The 27,335-nt window shown below is 38.9% G+C and overlaps 1 protein-coding gene across 4 annotated transcripts in view; it reads right to left on the reverse strand.

Annotated features, from left to right (window-relative positions):
* Positions 1 to 27,335, reverse strand: part of CUNH8orf34 (chromosome unknown C8orf34 homolog) — a 249,830-nt gene that overhangs the window by 92,291 nt on the left and 130,204 nt on the right. For 3 of the 4 annotated variants that reach the window (XM_070391950.1, XM_070391949.1, XM_070391948.1), the window contains one exon: positions 13,330 to 13,465. In XM_070391950.1, the coding sequence (XP_070248051.1) occupies positions 13,330 to 13,465 (136 nt within the window). The remainder of the gene's footprint in view (positions 1 to 13,329; positions 13,466 to 27,335) is intronic. The other variant, XM_070391951.1, reaches the window with a different exon arrangement.

Raw genomic sequence — 27,335 nt, forward strand, 5'->3', positions numbered from 1 at the left:
TCTTTTTAGTCACCTATTCATTCTTTAGTGACTACAAAAATGGCTTAAATATAAACACCTATTCACCTTTTATAAAAACTAACTGAAATATTGGTGTAAAATGCTTTTCATTCACAATAAAAAGGAATTAGAATGGATCCAAAACACTGAATATTAAGCCAGTTTTGAATCACAGTCACTGAAGTATTTGTCACGTCCAACCTATGAGACTGCAGCCTAGATGAGCTCTTATTTTTTTCTTGAGTTAGTACCATGTTCCTTGACAAGGAGGGCATTGAATCTACAGATCCAGTTGGGAGAAACTGACATCTATATATATAAAAGCCTAAGCAATTGTTTGACAGTTCAACCATTCGACTGGTAGCTACAATGCATACTGACCAACAGGGGTCAGACGCTCAATGTACAGGCATGGAAACATGGAACAGACTGATGAATCTCAGAGGGAAGGGAGAAGGGGGGAGAGTGGAAAGAGATTAACCAAAGATCATATATGCATACTAGAGGCCCAGTGCACGGATTCGTGCACCAGTGGGATCCCTCAGCCCGGCCTGTGGGGATTGGGCCAAAACCAGCAGTCTGACATACCCCAAGGAGCCCCAGACTACAAGAGGGCGCTGGCCAGGCTGAGAGACCCCTCTAGTTTTATAATATTGAGTCTTCCTATTCATTACCATGGAATGCCTCTCCATTTATTTAGTTCTTGAATTTCATTCATCAGAATTTTGAAGTTTTCTCCATATAGATATTGTATATGTTTTGTTAGATTTATACCTTAGTATTTCATTTTTGGGGGTGCTAATGTAAATAATATTGTGGTTTTTATTTCCAATTCCACTTGTTCATTGCTGGTATTTAGGAAAGCAATTGACATTTGCATAGTAATCTGTATCCTGCAACCTTGCTATAATTGCTTATTAGATCTAGAAGTTTTTGTCAATTATCTCATATATTCTACATAGATGATCATGTCATCTACAAAGACAATTCCATTTTCTCATTCCCAATCTAAATACATTTTATTTTCTGTCTTATTATATTAGCTAGAACTTTTAAAGTACAATGTTGAAAAGGACTGATGGTAAAGAATATCCTTGCCTTGTACCTGTCTTATTGGGAAAGCTCATGTTTTTCACCATTAAGTATGATTATTAGCTATAAGGTTTTTGTAGATATTCTTTCTCAAGTTTATTGAGTTTTTATCATGCATGGCTGCTGAATTTTATCAAATGCTTTTCTGCATTCATCATTATGATCATGTGATTTTTCTTTTTAAGTTTGTTGATGTGATGACTTATATTAAGCAATTACAGTGACGTTACTTGGCTGGAAGCATTTTTGACTTTTTGATAATTCCGGATAGCCCTTTATTCTACTTTAAATAGCAATATCCAGGGGGTGGGTAGGAGCTCAGAGGAGGGGCGAAGGGGAGTGATGAGAAATATCTGTAATACTATCAACAATAAAAAAATAAATAAATAGCAATATTCATTTAGATTATACACCCAAGGGGGCTAGGACCAAGATAGGCAAAGCAACATTGGCAAAGTCATTCCCACTGATTGTTCATCATTCTGATAACGAAGTAAAGGGCTGACTTATTATGGAAAATTTGACTAAGTATGGTAACCACATGCCAAACATCCATACCTTTCCCTCCTCTCACATCCACTGTCCCCCCATTATTATTGTTGGCAGGAGAAAAGAAAAGGGTGTCTACCCTGGAGCAAGACCTGGTTAAATTCCCTGCACTGCTGCTTATGAGCTGTGTAACACTGGATAAATTACTCAGCCTCTGTGATATTGCCAGCATTTAATGAATTAATATATATAAAGTGCTTAGAAAAATACCTAACATGGAACACACTCAATAAAAATTAGCTCTTATTCCAAATTTTTAGGTAATGTGCCTTATGCATTTGTGATTACTTTATTTAACCATTCAATAATTATATGTGCTACAAGCACTGTTGTTGGTGCTGGAATTACAGCAGTGAACAAAAGACAAGATCCCTGACCTCATGCATCTGACATTGTATCAGGCAGAGAAAGAGGGAGCAGATAGTAAAATAAATAACATATGATGAAACTTTGAGGAAAAGTTGGGTAAGGAGAGAGACAGATGGAGTTGGGATCAGGAAACTCCTGTCTGATGAGATGACATTTGAAATGAAGGAGTAGGCCCTGCAGAGGTCTGAGTAAGGCCCACACACGTCGGGGGAAATGGCAAGTGCCAAAGATGAGCAAGACAGGAATGCACTTGACCTATTAGAAGAGCCAGAAGGCCAGTGTGATTGCTGGTCAGGAGCAAGGGAAGAGTGATTCAAATGATCTAAGAGAAGGCAGGAAGTACCCGCACATTAAGGACACTTAAGCAGGATTCAGTGTTTTTGGCAAAACAGGAAGGAGGTCTTGGCTATAACACATCACCCAGCTGCCTTTATGTAACAGTAAAGGAAGACTGCTGCTGGAAGTGAGGTCGCTGTGGGGGAAGGGGTGTTGCACACTCATCTGCCTTCTGTGAAAGCTAGAGAATCAAATAATTATCCTATGAATTCCTTTTAAGGAAAGTAATAAAATGGGATGATTGGATCTAAAGGACCATCCGCCCTCTCCCCCACAATAGGTAGCTTTCTCAGCACTCACTGCTGCACATCACCTTGTATAGGTACAATTTGAAGTCACCTTCCTTATTTCTATCTGTATTTTAAAGCAAAATTGATTTACTAAGACATGCCATAAATATCTCTATATTAACTCACTTGAGGGAGTAGACTATTTATTACACCAATGTGAATTTCATCTTGGCAGTAGATTTTTCTCCTAACGTTATGGCATCACTAAATTGAACCCACATTTTCCTACTGAATCTATGGCAGTAGAGAATTAACTTTTATAACACAGCCTGTTCCGTGAGTATTATTTTATTGGAGAATGGTTTTGTAAACGTTTTTTATTGATTTTAGAAAGAGAAAGGGAGGGAGAAGGAAGGAGAGAAAGAAACATCAATGAGAGAGAAGCATTGATGAGAGAGAAGCACTGATGAGAAAGAAGTTTGGATTGGCTCCCTACTGCAGGCCTCCTACTGGGGATCCAACCAGTAACCCCACCATGTGCCCTGATCAGTAATTGAAGCAGGGACCTCTCAGTACAAGGGAGGATGTTCAACCAACTGAGCCACACTGGCTAGGGCTAGATGATGTTTCTATAAATCTAACTTTTAAGTATTCTCTCCATTGTAAAACATAGGGTATATTCTAAGATCTAGATCAGAAAGTTTTCAATTCTAACTTTGCATGATATAAAATGTCAACAGTACACCATCATAGAATACTTTCATAGCTAATGGGCATGGTGAGTCGAATTGAAATCATCTCCTAAGTTAGCAGCTCCTCTGCCACCAGCACATTCCCTCTTGGACCCAGCAGGACATGCCATGCTGTGATTCCTTGGTGCTTTCTCTGAGGATAGATCTTGGTGCATTTAAGCTTAGTGAGGAAGAAAAAGGCATCTGGTTAATCTTGTTACAAATGAATGGCTGATTTTTTACAAATAGTAGTGCAAAGCTTTTACTTCTGCTGAACAAAAAAGCCTAAAAACTCTAGAGAACCAAACTTAAAACTCTACGTACTGCTCAAGATAAGGTGCTCATAAGGCTACTAAAATCTTAATTACTCACTTTCTCTCTCTCTCTCTCTCTCTCTCTCTCTTTTTTTTTTTTTTACAAAGTGGCCTTGGCCTTAATCCTCTAGTTCCAGATTAATGCACCACGGACTGCTCAATGTTGAGACACTGATATAAAAATGGTGTAGAATAAGAACTCTGCTCCTCAAGTTTAGACATAATACCGAATGCTAACTGGTGGGCACCATCAGATTCATTCTGGTAATTTGTATATAAGATTTAGTGAAAGACCTGATTGTAAAGGCCAATGTCTTACCTCAGGCTGCTGTATCAAAATACCATAGACTGGGTGGCTTAAGCAACACATTTATCTCTCACAGTTCTGAAAGGTAAGAAGTTCAAGATCAAATCTGCCAGCAGATTCAGTTCTTGGCTGGAAAGGGATGCAAAATCCCCTCTTCTTGAAAACAGGCTAACTGTGTGAGTTGAGGCTGAATGAGATGTCCGACTGGTGGACAAAGGTTGGAAATGTGCAAAACCACCATAAGTCTGTAGGCCAAAGAATGACTCAAGGAAGCAGAGAGGGAGAGAAAGAGATAAGCAGAAACAGCCATCAGTAAGAAATCCAACCAAGCCACCTGTTGGCTGGGAGTTTGTTGCTGAGGGAGAGATTTGACCACACATATCCAACAGGCTTTACAAATCTAACATGTGCAAAACCTCCTGAGTTCTCAGACTTCTCTGTCTCACCATATGGTTACACCATACTCCAGCTATTCTTGTAAATACCTTGAAATCATCTGTGATTCATCTCTTTTTCTCATACACAACTCTTAAGTCTATTGGCAAATCCTGTCATCTCACTCTTCAAAAGAATTCTAAATCTGAGAGTTTCTCACCATCCCTACTGCTATTCTAAGATTAGGAAATTTAGACATATGTCTTGTCATTTTTTTCAAGATCTTCACACCAGAGGCTGGGTGAGTACCTCACCTCAGTTCTTCCTGCCTGAAGATCATCATGAAATGACATAAACCATATTTCAAGATACTGGGTCATGGTCTTTCTTTCTTTTTTTTTTTCATCAAGCGTCACATAACTGGGTTGAATTTGAGCAATACAAACCCTGAAAATGGCAGAGGTAGCCTACAGGATATGGACAAGTTCTTATTTTCATGTTTTCTTCCTTGTTTTCCTTCACTTCCAGGGAATCCCAGACACTGCTGCTCAGATGCTATAGACCCCAGTGAGAAACAACAGAACTATATCTATGTTAGCTACCAAAGGGGGCTTCTCTGTATTCCACATGCCGCTGATCTGACTGATGGTTTCCACCAACATACAAAGACTGTGGCTATTGGTGAGGGCAACTGGAGAACTGTGAGAGCCACTTAGAGAAATACATGTTGGGCGCCCTCTATAAAGGAACTCCTTCTCTGAAAATAGCATCCAAGATAAGTACACAAAGGCAAAACACTCTTTTGGACCTGTTTCTTCCCACTCTCAACATCTGATGTCTGAAGTGTGTAGAATTTGAGAGCAGGGCAAGAGTTGAGGAGGAGGGGAAGATGGAAAGGACTCTAATAACTTAAACATCTCATAGCATTCTCTCTGAAGTGTCCAGAAAAAAATTAATTTGTTAAAGACTGCTAGCCTAATAGCCTTCAAGAACAATTTCTCAAAATGTTGAGGACATTGCGAGCAACACCAATAGGTGCTAAATGTCAAATAATTTCACCTGTGTTTTTTTTTTTTCCCAGCTCTTGATGAGTTACTCATGTCACTCTTACTATACAGTTGTATATTCAGGGGGCCAATTCCAGGTTTGAAGTGACTGAAGAATTAGCCTCTATGAATAGTATGTTTGGAACAACTATAGGTACATTGTGGAAAATATTTGAATCTATCATGCTATTGAACCAGTAGTATCAGTGATGAATTTCACTTGCTCCTGTGGACTTAACCATTAATTTTATGAATTTGTTTCAGAAATAGGAGCTGAATATTCTGACAGGCTTTACTGTTATAATTGGCTTGCAAATATCAATGTGAATTAAGGATGTATAGATATATTTATTAAATAAAGTACATTATGTCCTAACCTTATCCAGTAAATTAGCCACAATGCAATGCTGCTGCTTTACTAACTATTGACGTAGTATTCTAAATTCTCTGTTGTCATTCCAACAATCTTCACAGCACCTTCACCAGGAGTAAATTCCATCTCAAGGTGGGTATCCCGTTTTTTTGCTCATCCTTCAGAAGCAACACATGGACATTCAAGGAACTCCCTCCCTTATGAATCACAAAGCAATTACTGAAAGAAGTGGGGATGGGGAGGATCTTGCATTGATTTATAAATAAGAGAAAAACTATGAAATTACTGTGTTAAGAACTAAAATGAAGTGGTTCCCCAGCTTTGGACTTGTGTTTGTTGCTCTCATTTCTTCCTTCATGTGGATCTTGAATTAACAATAAAGCCATACTTCAATATTTCCAAGAGTATGGACTTCTCCCACTGCAATAGCCTCCATGAAATAACCATCAATAACCTAGCCAACCACCACGTTTTATTTTTCCCACAGCACTATCACTCTCTGACATTTGGGGTTGAACTTATTTGTTTACATGTCTTTTTCCAGCTAGAGTGTAAGTTCCTAGGGGTCAGGGGTATTAATTAATTTTTGTTTTCAGAGCTTATCACAGAACTTGACACAGAATGTGTGTTCCATAAATGCATTTGGGCTCAAATTAAATATTTTTGTCACTTAAAACATGGCAGTAGGTGTGCTGCATTGTATTCATGACTCAAATGGGAACTTTTCATCCTCTAGGACTACGATGTCCATTTTGTGGAAAACTTTTAACTCAAAAACAAGGGCTAGTCCATTTTTATCCTTATCCATTTTCCTTCATGTCCATTTTGCTCACCTTTCCTTCAAATAGGAACTTGCTGAATTTAAACCTTATACAAATAATTGAGAAAAAAGAAAAAACACATAGGAAAGTGAAAAGAATATAATGTATGATTACTTACACAAGTTTCCTCAAATCAACTGGTAAATCCTAAGATAGACGGTTTGAAATTAATTCACAATTACAAGGTTTGACACATCTTTTCTGCAGCTTGCCATCACCAATGGTGATCTGCTCTAACTTTATCTAGTAAACACAAAACTAAACTCAGTATTTTAACGTCGCGATGTTTAGAATAAATGATGAACAATTTTTGGTACAATGACATGAGGCAAGTTAGTTAAAAATCAGCAGGCTTTTTGGAAACAAATAGCTTTCAGTGTTCTCATGCTGCAGTTTCTGAGGCAGTATCACCGCATGTTCTCTGTAATCCAATTTCTTTTCAAATGGCTTTCAGCTCCTTTTTTGTGCACTACTGATGTTAAGCATGAATGAATGCAAACACTTGCACCATCAAAAACAAATATCTTCTTACCACCCGGAATGCCCTGGCAGGAGTCCACAAAAACAAGATTTAACTCCTCAGAATGGCTGTGAGTAGACAGAATTAATGGGTGGTCTTTCCAGAAAAGTGGCTTATAAACTTCACTGAAATAGTAATTTGGTGCCTTGGTATCAGCATTTGTCTGCTTGTTATTTTTAACTTTTATCTTAAAACAAAAATTCCGGAGATTTAATAGAGAAGTTCCATTTGAAACTCACAATTTTGCAAACCACTGTTTTTTAAAACCATAAAAGTTTTGCTGACGATTCCTGATATTTTGAATTATTGCCCTACCGATACTTTACTTTTTGGTTGATATGACTCCTAGGCAACAAATGCAACTTGTTTTGCCCACACTATTCAAAGGTCTGTAGCTGTATTCATGGAATCTTCTGAAAGTCGAGACAAGACACTCAATGAATATATTAAAAAATCTACCTTGTAATGAATAAGATGGCTAATTAATTATAAGGACACTGCTATTTCCTACACAGAAAATTCTTTCTTTAAAATTTTAGTTTTATAATGACTTCTTTCCCTTATAATCTGAGGGGGGAAATGAAATATTTGGGGTTAAAATCTTAATGCATCTTGGTGGTCACATATCTATCAGCCATGCATTTTTCCACTTGCCAGAGGATGTCATCACTTTGCTTAAATCACACAAATTGCAGCAATGCCCACATCAGACTAAAGTCACCAAGAGTTGTGGGAGTAACACTAACCTGGATAATTTTCCAGCTTACAGACACAAGCTTTCTTCCATCTGTATTTATTAACCATGTGCAAAATATTTATTAAAAAGTCTGTGATCATTTTATTTCTTCTCACCATGCTAATCAGCAAACTTCTTTGATATTCTTGATATTTTAGTCACTTTGCTGCACATAAAGCCATACAGAGCAATTTAATGTGGTTTAATTTCTTTTGTCCTGATGTCTTGTTTAGTGGAAGTTCATATGTATCTTTCATCCCTCAATTATTCCCGGTAGAGCGTATCAGTCTCATTTAGGAGCATGTCTTCCAAGCAGGTTCTGAATGAGAAGGGCTGCATGGCCTTTGGCTGTATGCCCTCAGTTTGACAGAGCAAAAATGTCTGGACATATCATATGCACTCACTTAGAGCTACTATGACCCCGCAAGTAGCTCACGAGTGTTGCAGTGTTTGAAAGAGGGACTGAGGAAAGTCACCACCTAAAGAGTAGACTGAACCTCTTTCCACTCACTTGATACTTGATGGGTTCTTTGCAGAAACTCTGAACACCGTTTGAGTCTCACTGACTCTATATTGAGGTTGTTGATAGCATCTTGGGGCTATAGTATTATTTCAAGATCACAACACATCCATTTAACTCACTTATTACATTTGACCTCTCCAGTTCTATGGGAAAAATGATCCCTTGACCTTAACACTCTACGAAACAACAAGCAAACAAACAAAAATGTTTCCAGCTTGTCCTGTTTTATTAAACACAGGAAATGCTGGAGGGTGGACCATAGTTTCTCCCCGGTCAGAAGCCTAAGGCAGGAGAGTTTCCGAATGTCAGGAAAATGAGGCTCCTTCTTTCTCAATACCTGAGTACTATTGTTTGTGCCTCTCAAAATGATGGGCAAAAAACAAGGCTCAAAGCATTTTGAACTGCTTAAGTATTTCCATGGTAATTGTCTCAGTGAGGGAGAGGGAGAGGAGACCCCGTTCCTGAGCGCCTTGCACTGTGAATGCTTTGCTAGCTGCCTTTGCATACATCATCCTGCCAGTGCTCTTCGTCCTCCTCAGAAATTATCTCCAGGATGACATGAACTCCATTTCACAAAAGAGGGACTAGATTTTCTGAATATTTGCATAATTTTCCCAAGATGACACACAAGGTACTTTAGATCAAGGTACTTTGATCTGTCATTCCTCAGGGAAAAAAAAAAAAAGGTTGTCTTTGTTGTAAAGCCTTGGTAGGTCTTGGCAAGAACAAGGTAACATTAATTATCCTAAATTTTCTCATCCATTTGCCCCACACTGTCTCCAATCCAGCAAGATTTGGAATTAAATCCTGATCCCAGGTTCCAGATCCAATGTCCAGTTTCCGGTATGAAGGCTGCATGATCTCTCTCTCACAGGTTTCTTCCAGGCTGGTGCCGGAGCAATGGCAATGAGCACAGTTCTCTAAGTGAAGTGATCCTTTTCTCCATGTCATTCTAGTTTGCAGAGATGGATTTCTGATCGACTCACTCTGAGTTCTGAGAGACTGCCTAGTCATTCTAAGATTACAGTCTGGCTACTATAAATCCCTGCCCATAACCCAGTACCTGAGACAGTACAAGCTGCCTCTTCTGGGCAGCAGAGCCTGCTCCCAGGGGCCTGGCCAGGCTCCTCCATCTGCATTCCTCCAGTCCTAATTCACCGCTTATCTTTGCACTTCCAATGTTTCTACAAATCAGGGGTTACAAACAAGGGTCCACAGACTCCACACAGGTAAATGTAAATGAGCGAAGATGGACAGACAATCTGAGATGAACTAGGGCAGAATTACTGGGTCTATGGCTCTAGAGGGGAAAGCTGCTCGTGTATAATCATTTGAGAATGTGGGCCCAGTGTTATCACCTTTATGGATTTTTAAAGAGAAGATAAAAATCCCAATTTTTATGTAAAAGTAGTAATTAATCCAGTGGTATTTTCTTTTTCTGTTATGTGAACGCAAAAACCTATACACTACCCATAGCCCTTCAGTTTATGACTTCTGCTTCAGATAATTGCTTAGCCCTGGCTTACAAAGTATTATTCTCACAGACTGAAAAAGCCTTACATTAGGAGAGGTGAGTCAGCAACATAAATTGATGCTTGAGAATTAATTATGGAAAATTCCGATAACCACATCAATGCATTACCCAAGTAGTCTAACTAATATCAAGGGACAGTTCTCTACAAGTCTCTCATGTTTCTACATATCTTATGCGTGGAGACACTGACAGCCTTTGTTTCAGACAATCTGTTCAGGAATGTTTTATATAACAAACTAGAGGCCCGGTGCACAGATTCGTGCACCAGTGGGGTCCCCTCAGCCTGGCCTGCGGGGATCGGGCCGAAACTGGCTCTCCGACATTCCCAAGGGGTCCCAGATTGTGAGAGGGCACAGGCCAGGCCAAGGGACCCCACCGGTGCATGATTGGGGCTGGGGAGGGAGCATGGGAGGGCTCCAGGGCATGTCTGGCCTGTCTCGCCCACTCCCGATTGGCTGGACCCCGGCAGCAAGCTAATCCACCGGTTGGAGCGTCTTCCCCCTGGTGGCCAGTGCGCATCATAGCGACTGGTCGAACAGTCGGACACTTAGCATATTAGGCTTTTATATATATAGATAGCCTTGGAAGAGAGATATGGAGTCTCTCTCTAGAGCGATGCTAACTTCCCATTATAAAATATTCACGTTTCCTAAACTCAGGGTTCCTCTCATACACTGCAACCTACTGCCCCATTTGTGTCCATCGATGAGATTTATGCCTCAGGGATACAGTGAAGATGCGAATACGCTGATATTTGTTACTGTTGTGCTCACTAAGCCCCTGGTCTCTGGTTCAGGAGTGTCATGTCTTCTGCCAGCATCTATAAAACAATGGCAGACTAGCATGTTAAGATGCAAATAGGGTAAAATCTCAAGTCCTTCATAGTTCTTGAAAATTGATATTAGCTTTTCTTCCATTCTGAACTCTGGCTATAGCAGATACTCTAAAATTAAAAGCCTACTGTCTTCTTCTATACTGGTTACCACATTTCCCTGAATCAATATATCTCTATCTTGCTTTTGAAAGCGCAGCATTGCTTTATGCTCCATCAAAAACAATCACGAACTCCCATTTCAAACACCTAAATCTCTCCCTATCTTTCTTTCTAGCTATTTTGGCCTCCATCTTCAACTTCAGAGAATAGCCTGATGCTTAGCAATACAGCAAAACAACTAAGCAAAGAGATTGTCAAGCTATACTGCTTTGGTTTGAAACTATTGCTACCTACTGGCTGTGTTCTCTTAGACAAGTTAATCAATCAATTCATACCTCAGTTTTCTTCTCTCTACAAATAAAAATAATAATAGTAACTAACTCTCAACATTACTTGAGAATTAAATAAGTTTTATGTTTAATGTGCTTAGAATAGCGTCTGGTACATAGTGAGAAGGTAATAAATGTAACCAGCTACTCAACTGAATATTTTTCCAATAAATTCAGTAAAGGACCACCTTAAAAGCAGATTATAATTTACAGTATAACCCTATCACTTGGAAGATAAATGGTAAATAATTTAGGGCTGTGTATGTATTTGGTCCTTTCTAAATTCAATAGTTTAAAGACATATTATTCCCATAGGTTTTCCCATTTGAAAAACTAACATCTCATCTCCCAGTCTTCTCCAAAGGACATGAAAGACCTTGCAGCAACCCCTCTCAAGTCAAGTTGTAAATGTATAAATGTGTACAAAATGTACAAATGTACAAATAAAGGTTTTATTTAAAATGCCAAACTACTCTTCCATAGATGGCCTTGTATACTCAGGATGCCTAACTGCTATTGGTGGGGTGTCCTCTATTTCCCCACCATTGCCAGTGGAAGTGGACTTCTTGGGATGTTGCTGGAATAAGAATTTCCAGAGGCCCTCACAGGAGGATGAGGTATCCTGGCAAGTGTTATTTCTGTGGAATTAAATCCCTGCGTTTCCAAGGTCCCCTCTCCCTCCATCCTGCCAAGGAAAAAGTCCCATTTCATCTTCAGCAGAGCTAGAATTAAAGCCAGAGCTCAGAGTTTCTGCTACATATTTGCACAGTCCAGTCCAGCATCTGGCTAGGTTAGCTTATGTTCCCAGCTGCAGTTCATTGTGTGTAGGATCCACATGGCCATGGGCCATGCAGCTTCTAGGGCCACATGGCTAGGGAGGGAACATGGATGAGTGCAAGGAAGCAGAACAAAAGAGAGAAATCCTTTGTCTGGGGATTATGTATTCCCAAATTTTTGTGGGCTTGCATTGGGATCCACCCCTCTAGACAATGATCTTTGTCCTCCAATTAGACTGACAGGCAAGTACCTTCCCTATGTCACCCCAATTCACTGTGCATGTGCCCATTTTCCCTTTTGTCTAGTCTCTTCCCCCAGGAATCTGCAGGGAATGGACCAGTGGTTTCCTGGGGACCGTGTAATTGCAACTTCCTAGTGAAGCTGCCCAGATGGCTGTGTTTATTAGTATAATGTCTGGCCTTCCCTTTGCTCCTTTCCTATTATTATTAACTAGCAAATTACAATGGTAACATAACTATCACCACACAAATATTACCAGTTTTCTTCACAGCCATAACCAAAAACTCAATTCACCGAATATCACTTGTCTGAAGCAGTTTCCATTGTTGTATTTACTGTGCAATGGCACAATTAAAAACAAAAATTCCAAAGGAGTAAAAGAGGAAAAGCTACAAAAATCTGATTTGATTTTCCTACACTTTCCCCCTCCTTATTTTTCAAGCAGCTAATCCCCTCTCAAACTGTACAATAGAATAGCTAGACATAAAGGAAAGGAGATAAAACTGGCCAGCCAGTGCATTGTTCTTGCTAATCTGCACCATTTACATAAGGGTTAGAAGGCTTGTTTTATCATTTAAACAGGCTTAAAAGCCTCTTTGCAAATGAGATTTAGTGCCTACAGAAGAATGAATTCTAGCTATTTGGTGAGTTTCTGCTGGACCAGCACTGGGGGCTGACTTGGCAGTAACTTAAGCTACTTCTTTGGCCTCGTCAAGTATATGCAAAGATTGCTTCCAGCTGCCAAAACTGAAAAGCCTCAAGCTGATTAAATTCTTTCCAGGAGGTGAAAAGGATAAGGAGCAGGTTAAGAGGCCAATAATATTAGATTTTAGACTGTACCTGGGCAAACTTGCGCATAATGCAGGTGGCTTTAGAAGTAGCTTTGAATTTTTCCCCTTGAATCTTCCTTTGAAAGGGAACAGAAGGGCAGACAGCAAATGAGATTCAGAAACTGAGACTTAAAATAGTCCCAAACTGTGACGTGAGGACAATCTAAAGTCTTTGATTCATTGTTGGTCTGAGTGGCACTGGGCACAAGGATCAATGGCACAGCAAACTCCCTTGCCAGTTAGCACGGAAGATAAGTAGGAGGAAAAAATTTTCTTTACACAAAGTACATGCTTTACATCAAAACCTTAGATTTTAAAAATCAAAATCGCATTGATATATACTACACCTATAATATGTTTTACCTGGCACACCTTGAACAGATGTTCAGTGTGACCTTGGCCTGAAGTTCAGCAGGGTGAGTAGCACGACCTTGATTAAATTTGCTCCCAGAAGGTGCCAGGGTAGTCACTCCCTCCATTCTTAAATCGTCAAGATCCTCTGGAACAACACAAACATTTCAGAGAGAAAAATTAAATGTTAATAGTATTAAGGAGAGAAGTCCATGTTTTCAGGTGTCTGCAAGTAGTTTATGTTAAAACATTACATTTCCACTTTGCAAAAATCTTATCGCATGCATCAATTATTATTTAATCATTCTAGATGTTGTTAGAGACAAATTATATGAGAAGATTTATAGGAAGCCAAACCACAACCTCTGCAGCAATTGGACCAAAATGGTCAGGACTAGGGCAATGGCTACCAGCTTCCCTTCTTTTTGTCTTTACTTACAACTCAGAACAAACCAGAAAATGACAACTATGTTACAAACTGATTACAAAAGATTCTTTGCTTCTTCTAATTAGCCTGCCTTCTGCTTCCTCATCCAACAATCTCCAACCAGAACATATCTGAAACTTTCTTTTTTTCCATTCTAAACCTTTTCTTCTTGTCTTCACCTGGGGAGGAGAATACTGTTCTCTGAAGTTCCTTCCTATTTTTCCCAAATTCTCAATCAAGACTTAAAAGGTCTAAGTTTCCCTTGTAACTTGGTCCTGATATAATAGTACATGCTCTCCTGCTTTATTCAGAAAACAAGGAATCTTATAAAAGGTATTCCATTTACTTGCTCTCAAACTTAGCAAAAAAGGTACATAAAGTTTCAAAAGATAAATTATAATTTTTCCAAACATAATCCATTGCTGAGTTTATAGCCTGTGTAAGGAAGCAGGCAGTCTCTTTTGATAAGGCTATGGAGAACCCAAACATTGCAGAGCTCTTACAAAACAACTGAGAGTTCTAGGCTTAACTGGATAATGAAAACAAATTTTCCTGAGATTATAATGACTCTTAGTCCAAGTCATGAACCGGCCTTCTGTAATCTGAAGAAGGCTTGTCACTAGGATCCTTCCATAGGCTTCCCCAACTGAAAATCCTTCCATCTACATGAGCAATCTGGACAAATACTTTGGGTTTTAACTCAACTTCATGGGAGTCATCAAAAACGCATCTCCTTGACCTGGTTGCAAAGGCTTATTTCCCTGTTTTAGGGAAATAGCTGCCACTTCAAAATTCTGCTTAACCAGTTATAAGCTCCCCTCTTGATCTCAAGGTTACTTATGCAATGCAGACATTCTATTGCCTGAGAATATACAGCACGTTTCTCCAGCTAATTAACCTCTCATGAGAATGTGTTAACATCCCCTCACATCACCCTTCACCATTGCAACACCCTGATCCTACCAGAACAAGGAACCTCACAATTTTCTTACCTCAGTTAGAAAATGTGCCTGCCTCACTTAGGTTTTTTTAATAACTGAAAACTTGACCTAATATTATTCGTTGATAGATCATACATCAAAATTTGACCTAATATTATTCGTTGATATATCAAAACTTGAAACTGGAATGGAATATGCTACCACCAACTTAAGCTTGCCTTTAGAATACAATCCTTTGTGTTACTGCACTTACTTAAGCTTATCCACTAGCCAAAGACCACAGAATGAAAAAATATATATATGTATATTTAAATATATATTTAAATATGACTTGGGTAGCTTTGGAAATAAAGGTGTTCTCAACTCTGCTGAAAATCCTATCAAAAGTGAACAAGCGTCCTAGCCAGTTTGGCTCAGTGGATAGAGCATCAGCCCATGAACTGAAGGGTCCCAGATTTAATTCTGGTCAAGGACACATACCTCAGTTGCAGGCTCGATCCCTGGCCCTGGTCAGGGTACATGCGGCAGGTAGCCAATCAATGTCTCTCTCTCACATCGATGTTTCTCTCTCTCTCTCTCTGTCTCTCCCCCTCCCTTCCACTCTCTTAAAAATCAATGGAAAAATACGCTGGGGTGAATATTAACAACAACAAAAAAAGTAAACAAGCTGTTTAAGACATGTTTAGATATACTCTTATTTCATAAAGATGCAGCTATTATAAAAGCTAGGGCTCATGAAAAAATAAATAATGATGAAGCTCAAGGAAATACTCTATCAGATCATTTTGCCAAACAAGCAACCTTAAACATAGTTATCATGCTATCTAAACTCTTTGAGGATAAATACTTAAAAGAATTCAAAGAAACTATTATGAATATCAACAGCCAGCCCCTAATTCTAGAAAAAATATATAGTTCTAGCTTCACTCAGATATCTCTGGTGAAGATAGCAGTTGGGTGAGATTACTTGGTTTCAAATGGATAGTAGCTAAATTTCTCCATGAAACTACTCATCATGATACAGATAAATTGCTTACTGTGTGAAATCAACATGACGGTAAACTTTCAAAGACAGTAGAGGTCATTTTTTAGTCATGTTTTCTTTTGTCAACAGCACAATTCTAGAAAAACTATAAGATGGGATATGGCCAGGAACAAAATCTTCAAGGGCTCTTTGAATACTGCATGAATTTTATGCAGCTTTCACACTCCACAAGATTTTAATGTTTTACTAGTAGTTATATGTTTATTTTCAGGATGGGTTGAAACATCTCTTTGGCAAAAAGCTACAGTCTTTATAGTTGCTAAAAAGCTGCCTTTTTGTTTTCAATATTGGGAATACAAACTTTTATATCAAGTACCCAAGGTACACACTTCCCAAGAAACATAAAAGAACCCCTTACTCAGAAACCATGGAAAGGTGGAATCAATTACATTCTTAAATGAATTCAACAGAACTTTCAGAAACCCTTGAGCTTCTGTGGGCAAAGATAGTCCCACTTACCCTTATGTCAGTATGGTCCACTCCCTGAGGACACATTGTTTACTTCCCTATGAACTGGTAACTGGAGGGCCAATGTGCTCCAGGATTTTACCTGATACTGATCTCTACTCTCTGTATCACACCTTGTAAAATACTACATGAGACACATGTACCATACTCAGTCCTATCACCAAGAGGTTAAGGTCACATTCAAAACATCTTCTTATAGCCTCTTCATAATATTCAACTATCGTATTTTGTCCATTGGAAGATACATATGAAAAAAAATGCTCTTGAACTTCATGGAAGGGATTTTATCAAATACTATAAACTACTAATACAGAAGTAAAACTCTCTGGAGTAAACCCTTAGATTCACATTTCACAACTAAAGAAGCAATCCAGAATCAACAAAACAAGAAGCCTATTATAATAGGGGAACTCAAACAGGATTCTTTAGAACAATCCAATGACCTCAGATAGTGGACAGTTTCTGCCCAACATGGTGGATCAAAACCCCTACTAATTCCTATTTTGTTTTTCATCCACTTACTTACAATCATTATTCTCATTTTCTGTAGACTCCTAGTTGCTGCCCACTCATGATGGCCCCTTTTCCTCTTCTGTTCTGTTCTAGATTGGAGCGTAATCAGTCTACCACCAATCTCAGATTATTCAGCTAATATAAGGCCATACCATGAATAATTCCTTTTCCCCTGGGTACCTGTGTGTTCCTACCAGATACTACTGGAATTTCTTTGCAACCAGCATGGCTAGGATAACTTTCCTCATACTAATAACTCATGCACTTTAGGAATAGTATTGCAAAACTTATCTGTATATAGGCACCCTAATTCTATAAATCATCAAACTGGAAATTGTAATTCAGACATGAGCTCCAAATGAGACTATCCTTGATTATTGAAGTACTTTACCTGGGGGAGTTACTGTTTCATTGTTTATACAAATAAAGCAGTAACTATATATATAAAGCCCTAATACGCAAATAGACCGAACGGTGGAACAACCGAACAACCAGTTGCTATGACATGCCCTGACCACCAGAGGGCACATGCAGAAGATGGCAGGTGTCCGCCGTGGCGTGATGGTGGAGCAGGTGAACGGGAGCACCAGACCAAGTCAGGGTGCTGGTCACTGTCATCAGGGCGAGCCTCTGGTGGTCACTGAAAATTCTTTGCTGCTGCATGCCGTGGTCCCACCTGGCACTTGCACTTGCTGCTGGCACCGACTCCACTCACACCTGCTGCCAGCACCAGAGCTGCCGCTTGCACCTGGCACTGGCCCCGTTTGCTGGGCACTGTCAGTGAGCACAGCTCGGCAGCTGCTGGCCCTGATCGCCCCTCAGGGCTTCTCCCCCTACCCCTGCTCCTGAGTGGCGATCAGAGCAGCAGCCACCGCTCACACCAACTGCTGGTGCCAGCCCCAATCGCTCCGCATCATCAGCGGGTGCGAGCGGGTCCAGCGCTGTCAGTACATGGGAGTGGCGGCGGCGGGAGTGGGGCTGCCGGCAGACAGGGTACCGAGGGCCATGGCACGGAGGATGGGCCGAGACCCGCCCTTGTGCCTACTGCAGCTTCACAGCTCACAGTTCCTTTCAAGGTGCACGAATCCATGCACTGGGCCCTAGTTTCCAATAATAGGCATCATACAAACAAAATATGTAAAGACACATATCATTTTAACTCTGACAGAACTAATAAATAATACTACCTTTACCCTACATGAAATATAGATCAGTCTCAATGCCTTGGCAAAAACAGTGATGAACAATCTAGATTTCATATTCACTAGTCATGGTAGTATCTGTGCTACTGATAATACTACTTGCTGTATTTGGCTCAATGAAACAGCTAAGGTAGAAAAGATTATATATCACCTTAAGGCAAAAGCTACCTGACTCTTTAAGATTGATCTCTTATGACCTATGGGGTTGTTTTTTTGGCCTTTGTTAGACAATTTAGATTTTTGGTTCGGAAACATATTTTTCCTCCTTTTTAAAAAATATTTTTTTATGATTGTTTATAAAGAGTGGAAGGAAGAGAGAGAGAGAGCAACATCAACATCAATTGTTTGACTCCTGTACCCACCCCAACCAGGACTTAACCCACAAGCTAGGTATGTGTCTTGGTCAAGAATTGAAGCAGCAACTTTTTGGTACACAGAATGATGCTCAACCAACTGAGCCACAAAGGCCAGGGCTATAGTCTACATATTTAAATCCAATAGTCACCGTGCATAAACAATGTCCAGGGAATGATTAGCACATGATTACACCGCACCACACGGTAATTGGTTCTGTTGTCCGTGGTGTGACTTTTTGCAGCAGTTTTATTTTTTAAAAGAAGTTTAAATTTTAATTTCCTTAAATAGACTGTTTATTGTCCTTTTTCATTTAGTGGTCACAATACCAGTCCATAGAATTCTATCATATTAGTGCTGACATGGGTCTTAAAAGCTTTTGTATAGCACTGCCTCATCAGATGATCACCATGATAATACAACATCAAAAAGTTAAGAAACTCTTTTGATACAACTGACTATGGAGATGAGTGAATACTCATCAAGCAGTGAAGATCTGGATCTCTAGTCTTACCTTTCGGCCTACTTCCTGCAAGAAAGAGAATAACCAAAAGAGGGACCTGAAAGATTGAATATATAAACACACACTGTACTGATCACATATGATATTAGAACAGTGACCTACAAGCTCTGCTGGGATTAACCAGAGAGGGCTAAACCACAATCTCTGCAGCAGTTGGCCCAAAACATTCAGTACTCAGTTAATATAAACCATCTTCCCCTCCTGTACCCCCATTGCCAACTCAGAACCAATCAAAGAAAGCCAAATATGCTCCCCAAATCAATTGTATGAGATAGTCTGCTTCTAGTTATCCTGCCTCTAGCCTCCCCATGTCAATTTCCAATCAGAACATATCTCAAGCCTTCCCTTTTTATTTTTTCATTATAAAGCTTTCCCACTTTCCTACCTGCTTTTGGGTATCTGGCAAATACAAGTGATGGTGGGTGACTGCCTTGCTATAAGAAGCTCTGAATAAATAGCCTCTGCTTGTTCTCAGTGTAAAGATCTTCATTTATTTCCTTCATGGCAACCTTTAAATATATATCATGCAGAAGCGATATCACAATTCCCCTGTGACTTCAGAGAAGAAGTGGGTCTAAGAAGAGGGAAGCGTATTTCTGAGTCTACATACAATCTTCCTACATTTATAGCTATTCAAAGGCATATAGAGCAGTGTCGTGAGGGTGATATGAGTACCCCATCCATGAAGTTTTTAAAGCAGAGGCTGGGTAATTATGGTGGCTGACCTAGAATTTTGCTAAGCATTGTAATAAATGATCTCTCCAGTTGAGTCCAAATCTAAGCTTCTCTCAAACTTGGTCATTACAATTATATGATGGATTTAAGGCATATCTGATACTGATAAAAATAGGAAATTGAATGTTTAAAAGCAGACTATTTAAATGAAGCAACAATATCTTGAAGGCCATATTGCTATGAATTAAACCAAAAAGTTGCTTCCTTAGTTTTATTTTTTGAGCTGCAAAGTACACCCCAGTGACTTTTTAATGAAGTGAGTACTGCGTTATTCTAGATACTGACATGAAGATATTATGTGGTTTATTCTACATCAGGGAATAGATATAATGGCTACCCTTTACCTTCAAGGCCAAATTCTCACTCTCTACTTGCCTCTGCATCATTTTTCTACTAATAATATAAAGCACAAGGGTATGAAGCTTCATGATAATTATCTAAGCATTTGTAGGTTGCTTGATGTATGTAGAGAAAGTAACAAGACATGAATTTTATGATTTCATTTTTGAAGACTGACTAGCCACCATATCTCCATCTAGGTCTCACTTCTTTTAAAGATTTTTTTTAAATTGATTTTTAGAGAGAGAGGAAGGAAAAGGGGAGAGAGAGAGAGAGAGAGAGAGGACATCTATATGAGAGCAAAACATCAAACATGAATCTGCTGCCTCCTGCATGTTCCGTACTGGGGTTCGAGCCTGCAACCTGGGCTTGGGCCCTGACCTGTAATCTCACTGGCAATCTTTTGTGCACAGAGCTATGCCCAGCCAGCTGAGCCACACTGGCCAGGGTGGGTCTCACTTCTTTTTATACAGCTCAGAATAATTGTCACAGTATGGGGGCGGGGGGAGGGGGGGAGAAGAGAATCCTAGAGTAAGAAGCCTTCTAGAATTTATTTGCTTGTTCATTGAGACCACCACAAGTGCAAACTGAAACTCAGCAACTGCTATGGCATGGAAGTATCAGATGCAACTTTGATGATGTCAGTGAAATTGATTCCTCTAGTCTTAGGAGAGGTCTTACTTAGACAAATATTCACTTCTTCATTTGTTAACCAACATTCATTCTCTCAAAGAAAATCAATAAACTTCCTTACTGAGCTTTAAAAGGTGATGCAACTTTAAAGAACCTTGCGTCCTGTTTAGTCATGGAAGGGTGCTAATAATCTATTTAGTTTACAAAGAATAAAAATAAAATACAAATCTAGGTCTTCATAGTTCCATTTCCTTAATAACTTTAAAGGGACAAGGTGTCTAGGATTAAATAAGCAAGGGAAAGAAATCAAAATGCCTAAACCTAGATAAATTTAGAAAGTTTGCATAAATTGTAAGAGAGGAGAAAAACAAATTAGACATTTTGAGTAAGAGCTTGTCCAAGGAATGTTTAATGCTGGATATGTCAGGGGAGAAAATGCCATGAACAGTTTTAAGTACAGAAACTTAGAGTCTTAGAACATCAAAAATGAGTTTTTAAAAATGCCAGATATTGTCTATGAGCATTTGGCACTATTTTATTTTAATGAAGCAGAATAGTTTCAGTTTTCTGATGAAAACCTAAATGATAAAGAATTATTAGTAAGATGAATAAGTTGGGTAACAGGTAAGTAGAAGCATACAAGCCAGACCCAGTAATGAAGTACTTTTCAGAGCAACAAAAGAACATGAAAAAGCACAGAGATTTGAAAGTACATAGTATTTTGGGAAATATTATGCATCTTGTATGACTATAACCTGAGATGTACAGGGATAACAGAATATAACACTGGAGAATAGTTTAGTCTCAGATGACAAAGGGGGATAAAATGATCAAGTCTGTAGGTGTATTAACTGAAGTAAACAATTTTCTAAATTTATAATATTAATTTTAGGAATATTCTTTTTAAACATAGTTGATATTATAACTAATATAATCTATAAAATAGCCTTCATTGAAATACATATTCAACTAATATATTCAATGAATTAGGTTATAAATATATTCCTCACAGCTCATTCACTACTCATTAACATATTCTTATTTAAGACTATACAATTACATAGTCAACTAAATATCAAACATATATTTAATATTGTCAACATAATCAATATAACCTAGAACTGTACCTTCCAATTCATTAGTCACTAGCCACATGTTGCTATGGAGAACTTTCAATGTGGCTCCAAATTGAGATATGCTGTAATAGTGCAATACATACAGTATTCAGAAGACTTAATACAAAATATCCGATTTATAACTTTTATATGGACTATATGTTGAAATAAGAATATTTTGGATATACTGAGTTAAATAAAAATGTATTAAAGTTAATTTTACCTGTTTCTTTTTTCTTTTTTTAATGAGACTGTTCTAGAACAAATATTTCATGAATATCTTAATAAAATTATATTTTTAAATATAATATAAATGAAACTATCTTATATCATACTAGAGGCCCTGTGCACAAAAATTTGTGCACTCAGGGGGGTCCCTCAGCCTGGCCTGTGCCCTCTCGTAGTCTGGGACCCCTCGGGGGATGACTACCTGCTGGCTTAGGCCTGCTCCCCAGGGGATTGGGCCTAAGCTGGCAATCAGACATCCCTCTGACAGCCCGGCAGCCCTTGGGGGATGTCCACTTGCCAGCGGGGAGCAGACCTAAGCTGCAGTCGGACATCCTTAGCACTGCTGAGGAGGCAGGAGAGGCTCCCACCACCACCGCTGTACTGGCAGCCATCAGCCTGGCTTGTGGCTGAGCAGAGCTCCCCCATGTGGGAGTGCAATGACCACCAGAGGGCAGCTCCTGCATTGAGTGTCTGCCCCCTGGTGGTCAGTGTGTGTCATAGTGACCAGTCATTCCCAGTCTTTCTGCTGTTAGGGTCAGTTTTCATATTACCCTTTTACTATATAGGATAGAGGCCTGGTGCACGGGTGGGGGTCAGCTGGTTTGCCCTGAAGCGTGTCCCGGATCAGGGTGGGGATCCCGCTTGGGTGACTGGCCAGCCTGGGTGAGGGGCTGATGGCTGTTTGCAGCTGGTCACACCCCCTTCAGGGTGGGGGTCCCCACTGGGGTGCCTGGCCAGCCTGGATGAGGGGCTGATGGCTGTTTTCAGGCTGGCCGGCGACTGAAGCTCCCAGCCTCTCTTTTTTTTCTTTTTTTTCTTTTTTTTTATTCTGGGATTTATTTACCTTCTATAATTGAAACTCTGTTGCCTTCACTGGTGTTCCCAGCTCTGAGGCCGCAGCTGGCTGAAAGCAGGTATCTGGAGTTTGTTTAGCTTCTATAATTGAAACTTTGTTGCTTTTGGAGCTGTTGCTTTCAAAGCTTAGAGCAGGCCGAGGCAGGCGGGGAATCTTGGCTTCCTCCATCACTGGAGCAAGCAAGCCTCCTGCTCGCTTCAGCTGTGTGGCTGCCAGTCGCCATCTTTGTTGGCAGTTAATTTGCATATCTCACTGATTAGCCAATGGGAAGCGTAGCGGAGGTATGGTTAATTACCCTTTTTGTCTTTTATTAGATAGGATATCTTTAGACTACTAGTAAATAAAGATTCCCTTATGTTGATGCAAATAAGAACACATTTCAATATATCCATTAATATTTATGAGAAAAATATAATCATATTCATTGTCTCTATTTAAAAGAATATTTACTTTCATTACTTGTTATCCTACTATTTGGTTTTATTTTTATCCCACAGTACTTATTACCTGACTATATATACACTGAGTGGCCAGATTATTATGACCACCTCACGTTTATAGGCAAATTAGCTATAATTTCGCGCTGAAGTTGCTAGAGGGCCAGACCATTATAAATAGGAAAGCAGGTTGTTTACCACAACAGTATAAGTGATTTTTTTCTGAAGATATGGGTAAACAAAGCCTTTGAATGTGGGATATATATACACTGAGTGGCCAGATTATTATGACCACCCCATCAGTACTTCATTGAGACACCTTTTGCCTTCAATACTGTGGCAATTCTTCTTGGCATTGACTCCACAAGATGTTGAAAGGTGATGTGAGGAATCTGACACCATGCCTGATGAATAGCACTGTCCAGTTCTGTGAGATTTGATGGTTGTGGAACCAGCTGCCTGATGGCTCTTTAAACTTCGTCCCACAAGTGCTCACTTGGATTGAGATCTGGTGATTGTGGGGGCCACCTAAGCAAGGTAAAGTCTACCTCATGTTCTTGAAACCACTCCTGCACAATATGAGCACCATGGCATGGCGCATTGTCTTGTTGGAAGAAGCCATCTCCATTGGGATACGCCATCAACATGATAGGATGAAGTTGATCAGCAACGATACTTAGGTATGTTGTGCTATTTAGACGTTGTTCCACACGAATTAAAGGGCCCAAATCATGCCAGGAAAACATTCCCCAAACCATAACACTGCCCCCACCAGCTTGAAGGGTTGTACTCATGCATGTGAGGTACATGCTTTCATGCTGTTTCCGCCAAATTCTCACTCTGCCATCTGCATGATGCTACTGGAAACGTGATTCATTGGACCACGACTTTTTCCCAATGCGCAACTGTCCAATCCTTGTGTTCCTGTGCGAATTGGAGACATTTTATCTTGGTAACTGCAGACAGCAAAGGTGTTCGAATAGGCCTTCGGCTTCCATATTCCATACGATGCAGTGTACGGCTAATTTGCCTACAAATGTCAGGTGGTCATAATAATCTGGCCACTCAGTGTATATGTCTATATACTTCTATGTGTGTGTAAATATTATATATATATATATATATATATACACACACACACATACTTAAACAGAAACATACATGTACATATACAGACACACACCCCTACAATTATTCATTTAATTTTAAATTTTTGTTTCTTTTCTGATACCTCAATATAAGAACTAAGTCTTTCTCATTTACTACCATAATCTCAGTGTTTTACAAGTGTATACAGCACAGAGTAGGCATTTGTTGATATTTACTGACTAGAAAACTTTTGTATAATTTGATAATCCCTGTTAATTATGGAATTGACTTTTGGAGAATGGGTTTTTGAAGAAATACACTTGTTGCACTTACCTACACAATTTGGAACCAGGGAGATGAGGCAGGAAGAAGCCTGCAGCAATGCTGCCTGTATAAGCTTCTGAGGGTCTGGAGAAAGGGTGAAACAGTAAGAGACAGAAATATACTAGATAATTTCAGAGGTAGAGTCAATAGATTATAGTGAACTATTGATTGAGAAATCCTAACAGGTTTCTCCATCTGACCACTTTTAGAAAATACAGAAAAAGATAACAATACCTTTGCTTTTGCACATGCTGAGATGGAGCTACCTTTAAGATAGCCATATGGGTATTTGGTAGACAGTTAGAAGGACAAGTCTGGAGCTAGGGAGGGAGTGTGAAATGGAGCGACAGACCAGATGGCTGAGAAAAGCTGGTATAGTTATCAGCCTAGCAGTTAAAATCAAGCAGTGACATTGATGCCTAACTTACTTTACAAGTAAAATGTGTGCATTACATGAATATTATCTGTAAAACTATACCTATTTTTTTTATAATAGAAAATCCAAAGCAGTAATTTATTTATTAAAGTAACCTATAAAATTGTGATGCATCTTTTGAGTCACAGGGACACTAATTGATAAAAATGAACAAATTTATAACTAAAGACATGTCAGCACTTTATCTTTATACCATACAAATAAGCAAGAATTAATCAAGCGAAGAATTGTTTTGATTTAATTTAAGGAAATAACAGCTGCCTTGATGAAATAAACCCAGGACTTTCATTTCACTCAAGTGTAATCCATGAAATAATTTACAGCTGTCTGAACTAGACAATGTGAATTTTCACATCTGTTTCTAGGAACTTCATAACAAAAAAATTAAAAGCTTTCCAAACACAAGTCCCTTCGCAGTGATTCAATGATGGTTACACAAGAGTTATATGGCAGTTTCTCCCTGCACTGCAATTGGTTTGTTGATTTACGTCAATAGAGCTGATTTGGTCAAATATGTCATGCAGATGTTATATATTCCGAGTGAATTATTAAAAATAAAATAAATGTTAAGAAAACATATAAGAAATTAGACAAGCTTAAATAAAATATTTATGAAAACTTTTTTGCTATGTGAGACAGCTATAATTCCTTAAGAGGAAAAGAAAGAATAGAGAGTGAAGCATAACTCACTTTCCTGGATCAAATTCTGGTTGAAAGGTGGAAGAAGGAGGTTCAGGCCATGCTTTCTATTGATTCCCTCTTTCTACAACCATGCCTCAAATATAAGCTCAGCATTCTTTCTTAGAACATCAGAGTAATACAACTTAACCAAATTCAAAAATATTAAGAACAAAGTGGTAGAGAGCAGAAATTTTAGGTTGTAATTTTTACAAAATAACCTTCATTCAAAGTATTTAATGTAGATTTTTCACTTGAAAAAAATGTTTTGTGGAATTGAAATGCTATGCTGAATTTTCCCTTTTTAATAACATAAGAGAATGTTACAGAATATTTACTTTCCTTGACCACATAAGAGCAATAAACAAAGAAAGTGAATATACCAGTAAGTTACAAACAATGTTTATGTAAATTTAAGTTTACATGTAGTCTATGTCTTCTATCCTTAACTTGAAAGGAGCAAGAAACTTCCTGAGATATTCTTTAGCTACCAATTCCTGTTTAATTTCTTTGACTATCAATAGCCAAACACATGATGACCACAAACATTTGAAAATATTTATAGGCTAGAATTTGTTCACTTAGATTGCAAATGAATCACAAGACTTGTGCTAATTGAACCCATCATTATATAAATTGTGAAGGCTTTTCTGTTAGTCAGACAAATTAAGACATCTGGGAGTGGTTTTCTCCTTCCAATCTGGAAGAAAATGTCAGTGCTTCCAGCAAATTCAAATCCAAACACTCCCCAAAGTCTGGTTTCTGCATCAGAGTGCATCTTTATTTTTCTTAACTTTCACCCACCACAAAATGCAAGAGATTATATTATATACACACAAAAATTAACTTTTTTTTCATGAAACTTTTGTTACCCTCTGAAGGTTTGACAGATAGAGGTTGTGTATAATTCTCTTTCAGTAAAAAGAACTGAAATTCCAGGCATGTGGACTCACGTTATATATGCAGACTGGCCTGGTACAACTGAGCCCAGTTACAGCCCTCACTGAAGTGAGGACACAGTGTGACCAACTCAGAAATCTAGACAGTGTCAGAGGCGTAGTATTGGGACCAGGTTTGAGGGGCATAGACAGGAGATTTGAAAAGAGCTTAGAAGTAGAGGTCTTCAGGAATACAACTGGAAAACAGAAAGTGAGGGAAACGAGGCAACATGTTCAATGTAGACATGAACAAGGCAAAGACGATATCTAGGTAGTCTTGGGGAAAGGTTTAATCTTTTTAAAAGACTGGATTAGGTAAATTATTAACTATATAGAGTGATGGGCAAAAATGTGTGATTTTTTTTCAATATGAAAACCACTGCAATATATTGCTTACAAAAGCTTATCATTTTAACTACCATGGGCTGTATCTCTCCCTAAAGCACTCATATAATTATTACCTCTCAATAGTGAGAAAGCATTTCTCAACCCAATAGTTTGGTTATGGAAGATGGCTGGCCCTTTTAGGCACCATTATGTTAGAGCAAGCATTATTTCAGCTGGTATAGGTGATTCACTACACTAACACTTATTTTATTCTTGTTTTTAAACTAATGATTAACCGTCTTTAATACAATCTTCATATTCCCATAAACTCTGGATCAAATAAATAAGGTCCTATGTTGAGAAGTTCTCATGTGTATTGTATTACTTTGTTGACTGCTAATGATCTTTGA

Source organism: Myotis yumanensis, unplaced genomic scaffold (assembly GCF_028538775.1).
Source record: "Myotis yumanensis isolate MYYU_CA2020_CCGP unplaced genomic scaffold, mMyoYum1.0.hap1 SCAF_15, whole genome shotgun sequence".
NCBI lineage: Eukaryota > Metazoa > Chordata > Mammalia > Chiroptera > Vespertilionidae > Myotis > Myotis yumanensis.